The 18,646-nt window shown below is 46.1% G+C and overlaps 1 protein-coding gene across 1 annotated transcript in view; it reads right to left on the bottom strand.

Annotated features, from left to right (window-relative positions):
* LOC143815086 (interferon alpha/beta receptor 1-like) overlaps positions 1-2,835 on the bottom strand; it is a 41,581-nt gene extending 38,746 nt beyond the window's left edge. Inside the window, exon 1 of the mRNA XM_077293933.1 lies at positions 2,679-2,835. Coding sequence (XP_077150048.1) covers positions 2,679-2,751 — 73 coding nt within the window. The 5' untranslated portion in view covers positions 2,752-2,835. The remainder of the gene's footprint in view (positions 1-2,678) is intronic.
* Between the last annotated feature and the right edge of the window lie 15,811 nt (positions 2,836-18,646).

Raw genomic sequence — 18,646 nt, 5'->3', positions numbered from 1 at the left:
ACTTTCTCCCCAAACATTATTTTTAATCAGTTTAAGGCCTGTGGTGTTTGTTTTTTTTGCTTCGAAATGAAAGAAAAAATGTCATATTTCTTGTTAGGTGCAGATGTAATATGGAATAATGATATATTTTGTGCAGTGCGGCATGGCTGGGATTGCAGAGCATCAATTCTGCTGCAGATTTAGATACAACTGGCAGGATGAGCTGCACTTTGTAGGGACCTATGGGGACTAGTGATGAGCGAGTATACTCGTTGCTCGGGGGTCCTCTGAGTATTTGTAACTGCTCGAAGATTTAGTTTTCATCGCCGCAGCTGAATGATTTACAGCTACTAGCCAGCCTGATTACATGTGGGGATTCACTAGCAACCAGGCAACCCCCACATGTACTCAGGCTGGCTAACAGCCGTAAATTATGCAGCTGTGTCAACAAAAACTAAATCTCCGAGCAGTCACATATACTCGGAGGTCACCTGAGCAACGAGTATACTCGCTCATCACTAATAGGGACATCACAAATGGCCGTCACTAAGGCCTCTTTCACACTTCAGTTGTTTGGCGTCAGTCTAAATCCGCCATTTTCCTCAAAAAACGGGTCCGTTTTTTTTTTTCAACGGATCCGTTTTTTTCCCCATAGACTTGCATTAGCGACGGATTGTGACGGATGGTCGTCCGTTCCATCCGTCATGCGACGGATCCGTCAAAATTTAGCGGACGTCATGTAGACATTGACGGTCATTGCAACGTTTTTTGTCTCTGTTGAAATGACGGATCGCGACGGATCCGTCGCGTCCGTCATTCCATAGAATGGCCACCTATGGGCGACGGACCGTTATTTCGACGGATCCGTCGCCCCAATCCGTTTTTTCATTTTTTTTCAATTGCGCATGCTCCAAAAAGCATGTACAACCCCGAGTAACGGATCCGTCAAAAAAACGGATCCGTTACATCTGTTTTTTTCAACAATTGTGACGGATCCGTCACTTTGTCGGAAGTGACTGACGCCAAACGACTGAAGTGTGAAAGAAGCCTAAGGCTTCTTTCACACTTCAGTTTTTTGGCGTCAGTCACTTCCGACATAATGACGGATCGACGGATCCGTCACAATAGTTGAAAAAACGGATGTAACGGATCCGTTTTTTTGACGGATCCGTTACTCGGGGGTTGTATATACTTTTAGGAGCATGCGCAATTGAAAAAAATTGAAAAAACGGATTGGGGCGACGGATCCGCCGAAATAACGGTCGCGACGGATCCGTCGCCCATGGGTGGCCATTCTATGAAATGACGGACGCGACGGATCCGTCGCGATCCGCCATTTCAACGCAGACAAAAAACGTTGCAATGACCGTCAATGTCTAGATGACGTCCGCCAAATTTTGACGGATCCGTCGCATGACGGATGGAACGTACGACCATCCGTCACAATCCGTCGCTAATGCAAGTCTATGGGGAAAAAAACGGATCCGTTTTTTGAGGAAAATGGTGGATTTAGACTGACGCCAAACAACTGAAGTGTGAAAGAGGCCTAAGGCTACTTTCACACTAGCGTCGGGCTCGGCCCGTCGCCGTGCGTCGGGCCGAGGTCCCCGACGCTAGCGTTGTCCCCGCCGCACAACGGGGGCAGCGGATGCATTTTTCCAGCGCATCCGCTGCCCCATTGTGAGGTGCGGGGAAGTGCGGGGAGGTGGGGGCGGAGTTCCGGCCGCGCATGCGCGGTCGGAAAAAGCGGACCGTCGTGAGCAAAAAACGTTACATGTAGCGTTTTTTGCTCCCGACGGTCCGCCACTGCACGACGCATCCGTTGCAGGACGGGTGCGACGTGTGGCAATCCGTCACAATGCGTCGCTTCATGTTAATCAATGGTGAAAAAACGCATCCTGCAAACACTTTTGCAGGATGCGTTTTTTCGGCAAAACGACGCATTGTGACGGAATGCAGTTAACGCTAGTGTGAAAGTAGCCTAAGGCTACTTTCACACTAGCGTCGGGAACAACCCGTCGCGGTGCCTCAGGCCGACGTTCCCGACGCTAGCGTGGTCTCCTCCGCACAACGGGGGCAGCGGATGCATTTTTCCCACGCATCCGCTGCCCCATTGTGAGGTGCGGGGAAGTGCGGGGAGGTGGGGGCGGAGTTCCGGCCACGCATGCGCGGTCGGAAAAAGCGGACCGTCGGGAGCAAAAAACGTTACATGTAACGTTTTTTTCTCCCGACGGTCCGCTACCACACGCCCAAGCGTCGCAAAACGGACGCACCGTTTGGCAATGCGTCGCTAATGTTAGTCTATGACGAAAAAACGTATCCAGCAAGAACTTTTGCATTTGCATTTGCGACGTATTGCAGTTAACGCTAGTGTGAAAGTAGCCTAAGGAGTTCAGAATGAAAGCCCCGTACACCCTGGAGGACATTTCACTTGAACCACTAGGATTGCAGCTTTCATTTCATCAAGTCAGAGAAGAGAATGTAAGCAGCAATGTAATTGGCTGATATGGAAGCTCCAATTTTGCCATCGAACTACCAGCCAATGAGATTGCAGCTTTCATTTTGTCACGTTAAAGAGAATAATGGAAGCAGCAATGTGATTGGTTAATACACACAGTGGCGTCACTTACTGCACAGGGACTGGCAGGAGTACAGTGGGCACAGGGCAGTAAACACGCCACATTGTCAGTGTGACTTACCTTCCGACCAGGCTGCCATCATAGGCAGAATCAGCAGCAGAGTGAAGAGCGTCCCCGCCATACCCTGCCTCATCCTCCTCGGATCTCTGCTGTACCAGCCTGTGGTTGTTCCACTTCACAAGCTTCATCCCTCCCACCACAAGTGACACCTCCTTCCAGGGCTGGATCTTTCACACAAAACAAACCTCTAAAATGCGGAATCAGCGGCCATTTTGTTGAAGTCAAACCCTCGTTGTACTCTATGGAGTGAGCTCCGGAAAATAGCCGTAGAGACGGGGACAGAAGCGAACTGCATTGTGGGTGGTGGTTATACACAGGTTTTAGCTCTGTTATGTCTCTCACGTTTCGTTGATGAGAAAGAGGGAGGATGTTTGTGGCAGAATGCTCTCATGTCCTCCACACAGTGCCCCCACTACAGCTCCCAGCTGTGCCCCCACTACACAGCTCCCAGCAGGGCCCCCACTACTACAGTTCTCCCAGTGGTGCCCCCACTACTACAGTTCTCTCAGCAGTGCCCCCACTACAGCTCTCCCAGCAGTGCCCCCACTACACCTCCCAGCAGTGCCCCCACTACAGCTCCCAGCAGGGCCCCCACTACTACAGTTCTCCCAGCAGTGCCCCCACCTCACCTCCCAGCGGTGCCCCCACTACAGCTCCCAGCGGTGCCCCCACTACAGCTCCCAGCGGTGCCCCCACTACACAGCTCCCAGCGGTGCCCCCACTACACAGCTCCCAGCTGTGCCCCACTACACAGCTCCCAGCTGTGCCCCCACTACACAGCTCCCAGCTGTGCCCCCACTACACAGCTCCCAGCTGTGCCCCCACTACACAGCTCCCAGCTGTGCCCCCACTACAGCTCTCCAGCAGTGCCCACACTACAGCTCCCAGCGGTGCCCCCACTACAGCCCAATATTGCCAGACAGACAACTCCATAACAAAGCCAACTGGTACCCCATTACAGTGCCAAACCAGTGTCAGTTCCTCCATACCAGAGCCAGTGGGTGCCCCTCTACTAAAGACAATCACTCCCCAATTATTCCAGCCATTATCAATAATGGCCCCATAACAGTGCCCCCCAGATCCTCCATATTATTGCCGGGCAATTCTTTTACCACTGATTACCCGGGCCCAAACCAATGCCAGACAGTATCGCCAAAAAGTAGCCATTTAATGCCCCATAACAGTGCCAACTCGTTGCTCCAATTTTTTTTTTCTTAAAATATTGCTCCATAACTTTGCAAACCAGCCCTCCAGGATACTGTCAGAGAGAAATTCTAACACTGATCAGTAGTGCTCATAACAGAACCAGCTGCATAATAAACCCAAGCGGTACTGTATTAGTGCCAACCAGCGCCACTATAACAATGCCAACCAGCGCCATTATAACAGTGCCAACCAGCGCCATTATAACAGTACCAACCAGCGCCATTATAACAGTGCCAACCAGTGCCATTATAACAGTGCCAACCAGTGCCATTATAACAGTGCCATTGTAAGAGTACCAACCAGTGCCATTATAACAGTGCCATTGTAACAGTACCAACCAGTGCCATTATAACAGTGCCAACCAGCGCCATTATAACAGTGCCAACCAGTGCCATTATAACAGTGCCAACCAGTGCCATTATAACAGTGCCAACCAGTGCCATTATAACAGTGCCATTGTAAGAGTACCAACCAGTGCCATTATAACAGTGCCATTGTAACAGTACCAACCAGTGCCATTATAACAGTGCCAACCAGTGCCATTATAACAGTGCCATTGTAAGAGTACCAACCAGTGCCATTATAACAGTGCCATTGTAACAGTACCAACCAGTGCCATTATAACAGTGCCAACCAGTGCCATTATAACAGTGCCATTATAACAGTGCCATTATAACAGTGCCATTATAACAGTGCCATTATAACAGTGCCAACCAGCGCCATTATAACAGTGCCAACCAGCACCATTATAACAGTGCCAACCAGCACCATTATAACAGTGCCAACCAGTGCTCCCCAATACTGCCAACCAGTCCCTCCAGGATATTGCCAGACAAAACTTATGACTGGTGCCCTTTACAAGATCCAGATTACGGCAAAGCTTAGTCAATATATTATACTCGCAAATGTTAGGATACAAATTCAGCATAAACCGTTAAAAACAGTGGCACAAATTGCACAAACCTAACCCAAGGTTTCACCTCACGGCTTCATCTGGGGCATTAAACAAGTGCATGGAGTCACACATTACATACGTACTGTTTAGAGGCTATGTCAGGGGAATACTGGAGGTTCGGTGGATCTACATCAGAAGTATGCAATGTAGAAATACACTGCTAATAGGATCTCATTTAGGTTTTGTGTTTCATTTATTCTATTCTGAAAAAAAAAAGGTGAAACAACATTAATTGGCACGATGTAGACCAAAAGGGCATCTATTTAGCCTCTAATGAGTAAATGGGACACTATGGAAATGTTTAATGTATAGAACAGAGCAGGGCACGTCACTGGTGGGGGCAGGCTGCGCCTCGGTGAGTGACAGCAGTCTACACACATGCTTAAACTTCACTCTCCTTTCTGCTTGGATGCTTCTTTGAAGAGCCGTCCGTTCAGCTGACAAGCCCTGCGATGTGCTGATCATTAGGAAGTATATTACAGGGCTTGTCAGCTGAAGGGACAGCACTTCTGAGCTCGGGCATGCGTAGTGCGGACTGGGTCTGCGGATGCCTTAGGTGCCGTCTCCAAGCAGAGAGGAGAGAGAAATCTGATATGAGCGTGCGCGCTCAGACTGCTGTCACTCACCGAGGCCTAGCCCTGTCCCCCACCAGTGACGTGCCCCGCTCTTTTCATCTGATTACGGTCCCCATATCAGAAGTCGCAGAATCAAAACAGAAGGATATATGACCCACAGAGAGATGACCTTACAGGAGCAGGGCAGGTAATCAAAGTGTAGTAGAAAACTGTTAGCTAGGAAGAATTAGGACAAATGAAAGGTGGTGAAATTAGTAGTGGAATACCTCTTTAAATGTTACTGGGGTGTTCCCATGTCCAAAATCCTATCTCAATATGTAGTAGGTGTAATAATAATAATATTAGCAAATACCTCAAATTAGAAATGTAGTATAGTTCTCCTGATTCGCTATGTTGCTTACCTCATGTGCAGGGCATTGCAGTAGCTTAGGTATCCATGGTTACGACCACTAAGATCTAACTAACCGTCACTATATGAGTGGACGTAACCATGGATGTCTAAGCTCCTGCAATGCCCTGCACATGGGGTAAGCGACATAGTTCTTCTGATTCACTATACTACATTTCTTATTGGAGGTATTTTCTAATATTATTAATATCACACCTACTACATAATGGGATAGGATCTTGGAGACGGGAATACTCCTTTAAGTGGGGACTTAAGCATTATTGTTATGGGGGCACTCAGAGTACTGTGACCGTAAAACATGGGGCATTACTACTTTCTAGGGGCAAAATATGGACACTTTTCTAGGGCACTTGCACTGAGCATTACTATTTTCTAGGGAGCAATTTTACTATCTAGAGGACACAAAAGAAGGCAATATTGCTATGTAAGGGGCACAGTGGTGGCATTATTATGTGGGGCACTAAGAGGAGTGATGTTATTGTACCGCACAGCAGATGCCGGAATAGGAACACATACGGCAGCAGCGGCTCAGTATTGGAGTATCAGATGCAGTAATAGGGACACATACGGCAGCAGCGGCTCAGTATTGGGGTATCAGGGGCAGTAATAGGGACACATACGGCAGCAGCGGCTCAGTATTGGGGTATCAGGTGCAGTAATAGGGACACATACGGCAGCAGTGGCTCAGTATTGGGGTATCAGGTGCAGTAATAGGGACACATACGGAAGCAGCGGCTCAGTATTGGGGTATCAGGTGCAGTAATAGGGTCACATACGGAAGCAGTGGCTCAGTATTGGGGTATCAGGTGTAGTAATAGGGTCACATACGGCAGCAGCGGCTCAGTATTGGGGTATCAGGTGCAGTAATAGGGACACATACGGCAGCAGAGGCTCAGTATTGGGGTATCAGGGGCAGTAATAAGGACACATATGGCAGCAGCGGCTCAGTATTGGGGTATCAGGTGCAGTAATAGGGACACATACGGCAGCAGAGGCTCAGTATTGGGGTATCAGGTGCAGTAATAGGGGCACATACGGCAGCAGCGGCTCAGTATTGGGGTATCAGGTGCAGTAATAGGGACACATACGGCAGCAGCGGCTCAGTATTGGGGTATCAGGTGCAGTAATAGGGACACATACGGCAGCAGCGGCTCAGTATTGGGGTATCAGGGGCAGTAATAGGGTCACATACGGCAGCAGAGGCTCAGTATTGGGGTATCAGGGGCAGTAATAGGGACACATACGGCAGCAGCGGCTCAGTATTGGGGTATCAGGGGCAGTAATAGGGACACATACGGCAGCAGCGGCTCAGTATTGGGGTATCAGGGGCAGTAATAGGGACACATACGGCAGCAGCGGCTCAGTATTGGGGTATCAGGTGCAGTAATAGGGACACATACGGCAGCAGCGGCTCAGTATTGGGGTATCAGGTGCAGTAATAGGGTCACATACGGCAGCAGCGGCTCAGTATTGGGGTATCAGGTGCAGTAATAGGGACACATACGGCAGCAGCGGCTCAGTATTGGGGTATCAGGTGCAGTAATAGGGACACATACGGCAGCAGAGGCTCAGTATTGGGGTATCAGGTGCAGTAATAGGGACACATACGGCAGCAGAGGCTCAGTATTGAGGTATCAGGGGCAGTAATAGGGACACATACGGCAGCAGCGGCTCAGTATTGGGGTATCAGGTGCAGTAATAGGGACACATACGGCAGCAGCGGCTCAGTATTGGGGTATCAGGTGTAGTAATAGGGACACATACGGCAGCAGCGGCTCAGTATTGGGGTATCAGGTGCAGTAATAGGGACACATACGGCAGCAGCGGCTCAGTATTGGGGTATCGAGCAGTAATAGGGACACATACGGCAGCAGCGGCTCAGTATTGGGGTATCAGGTGCAGTAATAGGGACACATACGGCAGCAGCGGCTCAGTATTGGGGTATCAGGGGCAGTAATAGGGACACATACGGCAGCAGCGGCTCAGTATTGGGGTATCAGGTGCAGTAATAGGGACACATACGGCAGCAGCGGCTCAGTATTGGGGTATCAGTGGCAGTAATAGGGACACATACGGCAGTAGCGGCTCAGTATTGGGGTATCAGGTGCAGTAATAGGGACACATACGGCAGCAGCGGCTCAGTATTGGGGTATCAGGTGCAGTAATAAGGACACATACGGCAGCAGCGGCTCAGTATTGGGGTATCAGGTGCAGTAATAAGGACACATACGGCAGCAGCGGCTCAGTATTGGGGTATCAGGTGCAGTAATAGGGACACATACGGCAGCAGTGGCTCAGTATTGGGGTATCAGGTGCAGTAATAGGGACACATACGGCAGCAGCGGCTCAGTATTGGGGTATCAGGTGCAGTAATAGGGACACATACGGCAGCAGCGGCTCAGTATTGGGGTATCAGGTGCAGTAATAGGGACACATACGGCAGCAGCGGCTCAGTATTGGGGTATCTGGTGCAGTAATAGGGACACATACGGCAGCAGTGGCTCAGTATTGGGGTATCAGGTGCAGTAATAGGGACACATACGGCAGCAGCGGCTCAGTATTGGGGTATCAGGTGCAGTAATAGGGACACATACGGCAGCAGCGGCTCAGTATTGGGGTATCAGGTGCAGTAATAGGGACACATATGGCAGCAGCGGCTCAGTATTGGGGTATCAGGTGCAGTAATAGGGACACATACGGCAGCAGCGGCTCAGTATTGGGGTATCAGGTGCAGTAATAAGGACACATACGGCAGCAGCGGCTCAGTATTGGGGTATCAGGTGCAGTAATAGGGACACATACGGCAGCAGCGGCTCAGTATTGGGGTATCATCAGGATGAGGAGTTTGTGCAGGTTGGGAATAGATGGTGACGTGTAGGAAATGTGAGAAGTCAGATGTGTCTTTGTTGTATTCTCTGCAGCCGAGTCCTTGCTGGAGAAGTTGTGACGGTCTGGACCAGATGGAAAAGACGGGAAAAGTGAACGATTCCACCAGAAAGAACGTCAGCTGTAAGACACCATCAATAAAAGTCCTGTTGGACTGGTATCTACCACTATGTGTCACCATATGGCGGTAATATCAGTGTTGGTCTTTGTGTAGATGTATTTTCAGTAACAGCGCGGTCATCTGCTGAGGTTCCCCAATATCCACAATTCGTCAGGGGGTGAAGCCTTGGGTGAAACGTGTGCCCCTGTGCATTTACATACCATCAAGTTGTAAGTACTTACCGTATTTTTCGGATTATATGACGCACTGGGGGGAAAATTGGGGTGCGTCTTATAATGCGGATATACCTTGCAGGATGGGATGAGGGAGAGCTCGGGTGTGCGATGCACCGCTGCGGATGTCCAGCGCTGTGGGGGTTCTGCCGACATCTTGTGAAAGCTCAGAGCCCCCACAGTGACATGGTTTCCTATGCGGTGGACTGGACTCTGGGAAAATGGCTTCTGGCCGAGGGGCAGCGGACGCCCGCAGCTCTGAACACTTGCAGCGGCGCGCCGCACATCCGAACACCCCCTCATCCCACCCTGCAGCAACGCTCCACTCCTGCCTCCTCCAGCGGCGACCCTGGGTCCCCCGCTTCACCGCAGCCACCACCCCCGGTAAGCAATAAGACGCATGGATTCTAAGCTCCACCACCATTTTATTTAAAAAATATATTTTTTCCTATTTTTCTCCTCAAAATTTAGGGTGCGTCTTAAAATCCACAAAATACGGTACTTGCTTTATCTTTAGGACTACAATTATTTAGCAATAGTCCTAGTATTTGCTTTTTGACTAGGGGTATTCATTAAGGGGCCCTTATTTTGTTTGGGCTGTTCTATGCAAAACATCTTTTGCTGTAATATATGGTACACGTGTACTGGCACCACTTTTTCAGGAATACTCTGTTATTCATACGTATACATATATATTTTTATAATAATATTGAAATAAAATGTTATTTTTTACGACACCCATTTTGCACTCTTTGTTCTAATGTTGGTTTGCAGATTTACCTTTGGGTGCGTCTCTGAAAAGGGTTTTTTTTCGCTGATCATTTCTTGTTGGTATTTATTCTTTATACGCATAGGCGATGACATTATTATACCTCGTGGGTAATAACACATTATAATTACTCATTTCCAATGTATTCTTAGCAAAACCACGTGGGCGAACCACATCCTTATTAAGCATGTGACACATGACAAACGGGGGTCACGGGCAAGCAACATTCGGATTCTCTGCAAACATCACTGAACATTTCATGTTTATTATAACACTCTTTAATAACATTTTTATCACGTTTTCTGGGAACTTTCATCAAAGTAAATACATGCGGAGTTAATCGATATCTAGGAGATCATACACACATGTATTCAGACTCCATAAAGTGACATTACCTGTAGAATGATTGGCACAGAGTTGTTCTTTGACTTTTATAATCACCGACATCTTCTGACATTCGTCACATTTCTGTCTGGCCAGAGCCGTCCTGCTCTCCTGTAAGGACTGGAAACATTGAGGTCCAACTATGGCACCTAAATCTCATCCGCCCTTTGTTGACCCATTCAGTGTTGAGTTCCATATTTCTGCCCCCAAAAAAGATTTTCATCAGGAAGTAAATGGGTCCAATCCTGATCCAATCAAATGTACTTAAAAAAATTCTTTGATGTGGGTCTCGAAATGGATCAACTTCAAAATCCAAATTAAAAACAGTTCCCAAGTTGTTGTTTTTTGTTGAAGTCTTCTGGTTTAAGTGTCAAGTTGGTTGCGAATTCCACAAGAAATCTGCATCAAAAAAGTGCAAAGTCCCTTTATTTTGTTTTTCACGGTGAAGTTTTAGCCCCATCAGGAAAAAAAAAAACCCTAACTGTATGAACAACATTAATTGCACATGCAATAGAACGTTTATTTGAAGCAGGTTTCAATGTGGATTTTGGAGTAGATCGCACTCTGGTGGACCACGTGGGACATAAATTGGGGACTGTCCACATGGGGCATAAACTGTGAAAAAAAAAAAATCTATAGTGGAATTTGCGCTCACATTTGGCAGTCAAGTGGAGACTTCTTGGTTTGATAATTGCAGGGATAGACCTAGACAGTCCTGTAATGGTTTGGTGCCTGTTCAAGGTTCGTTCCCTATTTCCACAGAAGAGAAATCCTAACAATGTTGTTCCCTCTGGAACATTTATACCATACTGATAGGAGCCTGTTCACACACCCAGGAATGGAGGATGATTGAGCATTTTTATGGGAAAATCCTCAAATTTCTAAGCGCATTCACTCTGCAATTTTTAGAGCTTCCATAAAAATGATGGTTGTTTTCAACATTATCTGGAATGGGCTGTATCTTCTCTGAAGACTAAGCCAGAACTTGTCAGTAATAGGGACACAGCCCTACAATTCTTATGTCCGAGTATAACAATCATTGCAAAACTTTCCATTTCACTACAGAAAGGGATTTTACTCCGCACCCAGGCCCCGATTCATCATCATTATTATTATTATAGTTGGTCTTTTATTGTATATTTTATGTGTGCTCGTCTGTTTTTTTGTTTTCCGCTTTCTGGGTGGAAAACTAAACCACATACTTTCGCCTTATTCATCAACTGAGACTTTTTAAAAAGTGACAAAACTTGTTGGAACTTCACTCTAGCCCCTCACCCCCCGCTCAACCCTGTGTAGAAGTCAGAAAGATAGTTAAGATTGGAAAAGACTAGTTACTTACCAATAACGGGATTTTTCGGAACCCATGACAGCACCACGAGAGAGGGGATCTGCCCTCCAAGGACAGGAAGCCTACTGGCTAAAAAGGGCAGCACCTCTCCTTTACATCAGTTGGATTACAGAGCACGAGAGGACCTCCAATGGTTATTACAACAAATCAAAAATTACCAACACCACATTTCACAACTTAAAACGTGAACATATAACTCGCAAGAGAAGGGCTCACTCACACCTCTGACTGGAAGGAATATAAGTGCTATCATATGTTCCAAAAAATCCTGTTACCAGTAAGTAATTAAGTATTTACCAATCACCCATGACAGCACCACAAGAGTATTACACAGTAATAAGAATTCAGGGAGGGACCACAGCCTGGAGCACCCTTCTCCCAAAGGTGAGGGTCAGAAAATGAAACCATATTCAGTCTATAAGGTTTATAAAAAGTGGAAGACCACCAGGTTGCAGCCTTACGAATCTGGTAAAGTGAAACATCCGATCTCTTCACCCAGGAGGATGCCGCGGGCCCTTGTTGAGTGAGTCTTCAGACCTTCTGGATCTGCTTTGCAACTTGCAGAATAAGCTAAAAGGAATGGCCTCCCCGTACCACCTACTTATTGTGCATTTTGAAGCCTTAAGTCCCTACCTAAGTCCATTGAAGGACACAAACCTTGACATACAATAATTTGCTGCTAAATCACAGTTATACAGGTCCTCTGGAGCTGACACCTGGACTTTGAAGGTACTGGAGGATAGGCCTAGTTAGAGAACTTTTTGCCGGACCTCCAGAATAGACCCACTGGCACCACATCCTCTATCTTTGATCCTGAAGAGGTTAGAAACTTTTTCCAAGTTCTAGCATATAGTCTTGTAGTAGCTGCCTTCCTACTCTGAAGAAGGGAAGAAAGGAGTAAAACCTCTCTTTACAGCACCTTCTCAAATTCCACACCTTTAAATGAAGGTTGTCTACTTGTGGATGGTGCACCGGGCCCCTGTGAGGAGATTGGAGGACCCAAGGATCGGTGACGGACATTACCCTCAATCATGAAAACCATTGTCTTCTGGGCCAAAAGGGAGCAATCAAAACAATTGCCCAGTCCTCCCTGATCTTCCTTATTACCAACGAGATTAGGGCTACTGGTGAAAAAGCATATGTCAGGTTGAAATCCCACAGAATCAGGAAGGCATCTACCCCCCCCACCGGGGACCTTCTCTGGGATTCAGGGAACAGAATCTTTTCAGTTTTCTTATCAGTTTTGTGGTGAATAGGTCTGGACGGCCCACATCTGTGCTATTTGGTTGAAGATGGACTGATTTAGCTCCCACTCTCCTTGCCTTAGTTGATTACTCAGGAAGTCCACCCTGATGTTCTCTTTTCATTTTATGTCAAGACTCAAGAGCCATCAAAGAAAGGAACTAACTCTCCGCTAGTTGGAATAAGCTGTCACCTAAATCATGGGTCTGGATCGAGTTCCCCCTCGTGATTTATGTATGCCACTGCCACCTGATTGTCGGAGAAGATTCTTACATGATGACCCTGTAAGGATACAAGGAGTTTCGTTACAGCTAGCAGTACCTCAAATATCTCCTTTGCGTTTGATGAAAGTGCTACCTCGTTCCCTGCCCAGACCTCCTCGACCATTTTATCCTTTAGATGAGCCGCTTTCCCTTTGGGACTTGCATTCATGATGACCACCTGTGTAAATTTACCCTGGGAACCCCCCCTGGACAGGTTAGATACATTCAGCCACCAATAGAGAGACTACATTGTTTTTAGGGATAACGTCATCCTCTTTTCCAAGTGCCCCTTAAGGGAAATCTCGTTTTCTAACACTTCTGATTACAAGATCCTAGAATGGAACTGGGCCCACAGAACTGCCGGCATGCACAAGGTCAAAGAACCTAGGAGGGACATTGCACTCCTAAGGGATATGGTGGGGACTTTCAGGGCTTTTGACACTTGACTCCTAATTTTTTCTATTTTGTCGTCTGGAAAAAGACACTCTTGCCTCTCAGAGTTCAACAGGAGCATTACAAATTCTTTTTTTTTTTTTGGCTCTAATCTTGACTTAAAAAAAAAATAAAAAAATTCAAACAGCCAGCCTAAGTTCTTTTAGGTAGATATTACTTCCTCTAGATGACTTGCGCAATGTTGGGCCGAATTACCCACCACCAGAAAGTCATCGCGATACGTGACAATTAACATCTCCTTCTCCCAGAGAAGGGCCATCACCTTTGTAAAGACACGAGGAGCAATTGCTGGGCCAAATGGAAGGGCCCTGAACTGAAAGCGCTTGACTACCACCCCAATGACTATGCTATCCTAAGGTATTTGTGGTGTTTTATGTGTATGGCCACATCATAGTAAGCATCCTTCAGATCTAAAACTGCCATGAAAGTCTGGGAAGAGCATCTTTGTTGACTTTATAGGTTCCATTTTGAATGGTTGAATTTTCAGGAATTTATTTAGACCTTGTTGTTTATAGATTTTTTTTTTTAATTACAAAGATGTGTAAAACCCCTCTCCCCTTTCCGACGCAGGAACTTCTAGGATGACAGCCTTCTGAACCAGATCTGAGATTTCAGCCTTTAGGGCCCTTTGCTCTCTTGACGATGACCATGGGGTAGACAACAAACCTTCATTGTGGGATTGACTGGAACTCTAGTTGTAACCCAGATTTAATTACCACCTGGGATTGGAGTCATTTCATTTGCCTGATTTTTTTTTTGCATCCTGGGAGGAGGTTTAAACAATGTCTTGCACCAACCTCTCTGGTTTGGAATCCACTATCCCCATCATGGCTCTGACAGCCTTTATTAGCTTATCCGTCTCCTCTATAGGAAAACAGAGACACCCTATGTTGCTGTCTGAAGAAGAGGCTGACAAGGAGGAATCGTAGGAGTTGTCACCGCTGATTTACTAGTAACGTCTGACCCAGGAGATAACTGCCTAGGCCCTTCTATCCTTTTAGGTTTTCCTTATAAAGCACTTTGAGAGAGTGATCTTAGGGATTCTTTAACTTCTGCCCCGATGATGGACCTTAAATTAGTGGCAAAGTTAGGGGTCTCTTCTGTTACAGTCGGTTCTATGCACGACTGGCAACGTCTTTTTTTGGTAGGAATCAGGCAATAATATTCTACAAAGCGCACACTCCTTGTGCTTAGTCTGTCACACACTTCTTTCCCTGGCAATAAAAGACAAGAAAAAAAAAAAAGCCACATTACCAAGAAAACTTTCACAAAGATCACTTACCACTGTGAGGCAATCAAATGGTACCGGATTAAGCGGGGGAGACTTCTCAGCCGAAAGACCATCTTGGGAGGCTGAAGACTCGTCGACTTTACTGGAGCTCCTGTGACTAGATCTGCTGCTCTTTGCAGAACTCGGTCTCTCACAGGCATGGCTACCGCCACCACTGCCATGGGGGTCGACGCCGCTCCACCTGCTTCTGGGGCTTCCCATCAGACTGCTTCTGCTGCTCAGTGTTTCTCTCCATTATCCTGGAGGGGATGCTGAGCATGGAAGCACTTGTCCATCGGTTTTAAATGCGGGAGCCACGCTGCCTGCCTCTTTGGTACCACCTAAATGTCCGGGTCATCTGGCAATGCGCATTTCAGGCCTACATAATTCAGGCCCTGACGCGCCTCCGGGCATGCAACACCCAGATACACTCCCGGCCATTGGAACACGCCTGCTGACGTGCATCCACCGCGTCTCATGGCACGTATAAAGCATGAGGAGCCGCGCCAGAGCAGTCCATCACCATCCCGGGATGACGCTCACCTGCGCCCACACACAAGTGAAAGTCCCCTTGGATCCACTGTGGTGCCATCAGGGACCCTGCACTGGCCGAGGCAGGGAAGGGATCGCTGCCTGAGCCGACCGGCCAGGACTGGGAAGGAACTGGTCTTCAGTCTTCTATCTGCAGGTATGCCTATCAGAGGTTCCCCCGTCAAGGACAGGAAACCAACTGATGCTTGGAGAGATGCTGCTCTTTTTAGCCTGTATGTTTCCTGTCCTTGAAGGGCAGTTCCCCTCTCTCGTGGTGCTGTCATGGGTGATACATGAAAAAAAGCCCTTTTTTTTTTTCTTTGCGGCAAATTCATGAACCGCATACACCACTTTGATGGATTTGGCGCTAGAAACGGCAACCAGTATCACAAGACAAAAAAGATAAGGGAGTTAAAAAAAAAAAAAAAATCATAAATCAGGGCCTTAGTGACCAAATGAACTTTATGGCTGCATTCTGACCAGGAATATGTGAGGTTGATTTTCTGCAACATTTCTGCGCCTATTGGATAAATTATGTTACTTGTGTTTTTTTACATGTGTTTTTAATGCTTTTTGGCATGTCATGTTGTAAAAAAAAAGGTGCTTTGGTCAATGTGAAATATCCGGGTATCAAAAGCAAACATGGATAGTGATGTGTGGATTACATACATGTGTTTACCTGTGGATTTTCTGCACCTACTACAATTCTATGGTGAAAAACGCAGCGCATAAAACGCAGCGCATAAAACGCAGCGCACAAAACGCAGCGCACAAAACGCAGCGCACTTGAGAGATTGACATGTGGATTTTAACTCCTTCATGATCAATAAACGTATATTTAGGAGATTGTAATTTCTGCTGTACACAGTAGGGCTGTAGCTTTGCTATGTATGGCACAGGCGATAGGACTATCGCAGCTTCAACTCTCATAAGGGGACTATTAAACAGTAAAAAAATAAAAAAAGTAAAATTTTTTAAAATATTTAAAAAAAGCCGCATTAAAAATAAAATTGAAAACCTTACAAAAAAATACACATTTGATATTGCCATATTCAGAAATGTCTGATCTACCAAAATATAAAGTAATTTAATTTGATCGGTAAATGGTGTAACGCGCTAACGAGAAACAAAATCAAAACACCAGAATTACGTTTTTTTGGTTGCAGAAAAATTGCAATAAAGTGTGATCAAGACCTCTTATCTACCCAAAATGGTATCAGTAAAAACATCAGCTCAGGGTGCAAAAAATAAGCCCTCACTCAGCCCCAGATCCCGAAAAATGAGAACGTTACAGGTCTCAGAAAATGGCGACAAAAGCGAAAAAAAAAAATTTCCCCAAATTTCAGATTTTTTTTTCCCTCCCACTTTATAAAAAAAATTATACATGTTTGGCATCAGAATTGTACTGATTTCAGATTGCCAGGTCAGTTTTACCATATATATTGAACATGGTAAATAAAAAAAAAAACAAAAAAAAAAACCACACTTTGTGGAATTGCACTTTTTTTTGCAATTTCATCATGCTTGAATTTTTTCCTATTTTTCAGTACACTATGTGGCAGAATCAAAGTTGTCATTCAAAAGTACAACTCATATGGCTAGTGGGGAAAAAAAAAAAAAAAAAGTTATGGCTCTTGGGAAAAAAAAAAATGAAAACAGAAAATAGCCTGGGGGTGAAGGTATTAAAAGTTTTCACAGTAAAAAAAAGAAAAAAAAAAAGAAAAAAAAAAAAGAAATCACGAAATCAAAGAAATTTCTATAAATCACATCCACTTTGTTGGGGCTGGAAGACTTTTTGTGCATCGAATATACGCAACGTCAAAAACTCATGGTGGGAAATTGCCCTAAAATGTATAAAATCCCTTTGTGATATTTTTTTTTGCTGTTTTCTATGCAGAGTAATAACATGCATGTCAGTGATCTGTCACCATACAGCTGCAGGCCTGGAGCAGTGCACACTCGTAACATGACAGCAGGATGCAGATAGGACCGCTATATTGGAAAACTTAAAAAATAAATAATACAAAATTAGAACACATCTGTATAATAGACAGGCGGCTTTTATTACAGTTCAGGCTGCAAGACACAGGGATATTTTTGCAGAACGTACGATGCTACTGTAACAACGCCGGCGCATTCATTTATATTAATGTACAATAGATTTAAGGTGGGGTACAAAGATGGTCCCAGATCACAGGAATCCACGTCCCGGCTTCATGTCCTGTGCCTCTGACTCCATCACCAATGCATAGTAAACACTGTAGCCAGACCCGGCCAACACGTCCCTGCACGGGACCAATGAATCAGTAGTCAATGCCGGGCAACAATCAAGGCCGTGGGCAGCTGACTGGTATGGTAGACGGCCTGCCTCCTAATATATCCTACAAGCAATAAATACAAGTAACTGGATACAGGGAATATATATATACTTTAAAAGAGTATTTCCATCTCAAACATCCTATCCCAATATGTAGTAGGTGTAATAATAAGAATATTAGCAAAGATCCCCAATTAGAAATGTAGTACAGTTCTTCTGATTTGCTATGTCTCTTTCCTCATGCAGTAGCAGGTAACCATGGTTACAACCAACAGCTAACTAAATTGCTGCTACTAAATGAGCCGTCGTAACCATGGACAACTAAGCTACTGCGACAAAGCAAATCAGGAGAACTATACTACATTTCAGATTTGAGGCATTTGCTGATATTATTATTACACCTACTACATATTGGCATAGGAGATACGAGTACCTCGTTAAGTCCACATAGGCACCATGCCCCTTTCCTGTTGCTCTACCTTCAGCTTAGTAACCAAGACAGACTGGTTGTCATGGACAAATCCATAGCAACCAGTCTGATAAGTCAAACGTTTGACAAGCAAGTGGAAAAACAGCTTGGCAGCAGTCACGTTGGGCCATTGAAGGATTGTTTCAGCACAGACGACCCTTAAAGAGGTGTAAAGGTCCTGCCACTGAGCAGTCATTTTTACACCGCACATATGGTCGGAATCGTCCTAACGGCCACTTTTACGGTGCTCCAATGTAGGACATCTCGCAGTTAAACCTCGGTATGGTGCATTAACGTGGTGGTCCACTACTTTTTCACTGATGACCTCTACTAATGACACGTCATCAATGCCTGTTTCTGTTTCAGTGCCGGCGGCCAGAACTGCTCGACTGCAGTGCTGCTCCGTCTAGTGGCCGAGGCCTGGTACTGCACATTCGCCTGCTATTGATTTGAATAGGAGGCGGACGTGTAGTACCCTGCCGCGGCCACTACCAGAAGATGGAGCAGTTCCGGCTGCCGACACCGATAACAGCCGATTGGTGGGAGCACCAGCACCAA

Source organism: Ranitomeya variabilis, chromosome 3 (genome assembly GCF_051348905.1).
Source record: "Ranitomeya variabilis isolate aRanVar5 chromosome 3, aRanVar5.hap1, whole genome shotgun sequence".
NCBI lineage: Eukaryota > Metazoa > Chordata > Amphibia > Anura > Dendrobatidae > Ranitomeya > Ranitomeya variabilis.
This window is presented reverse-complemented; position numbering and strand designations above follow the sequence as displayed.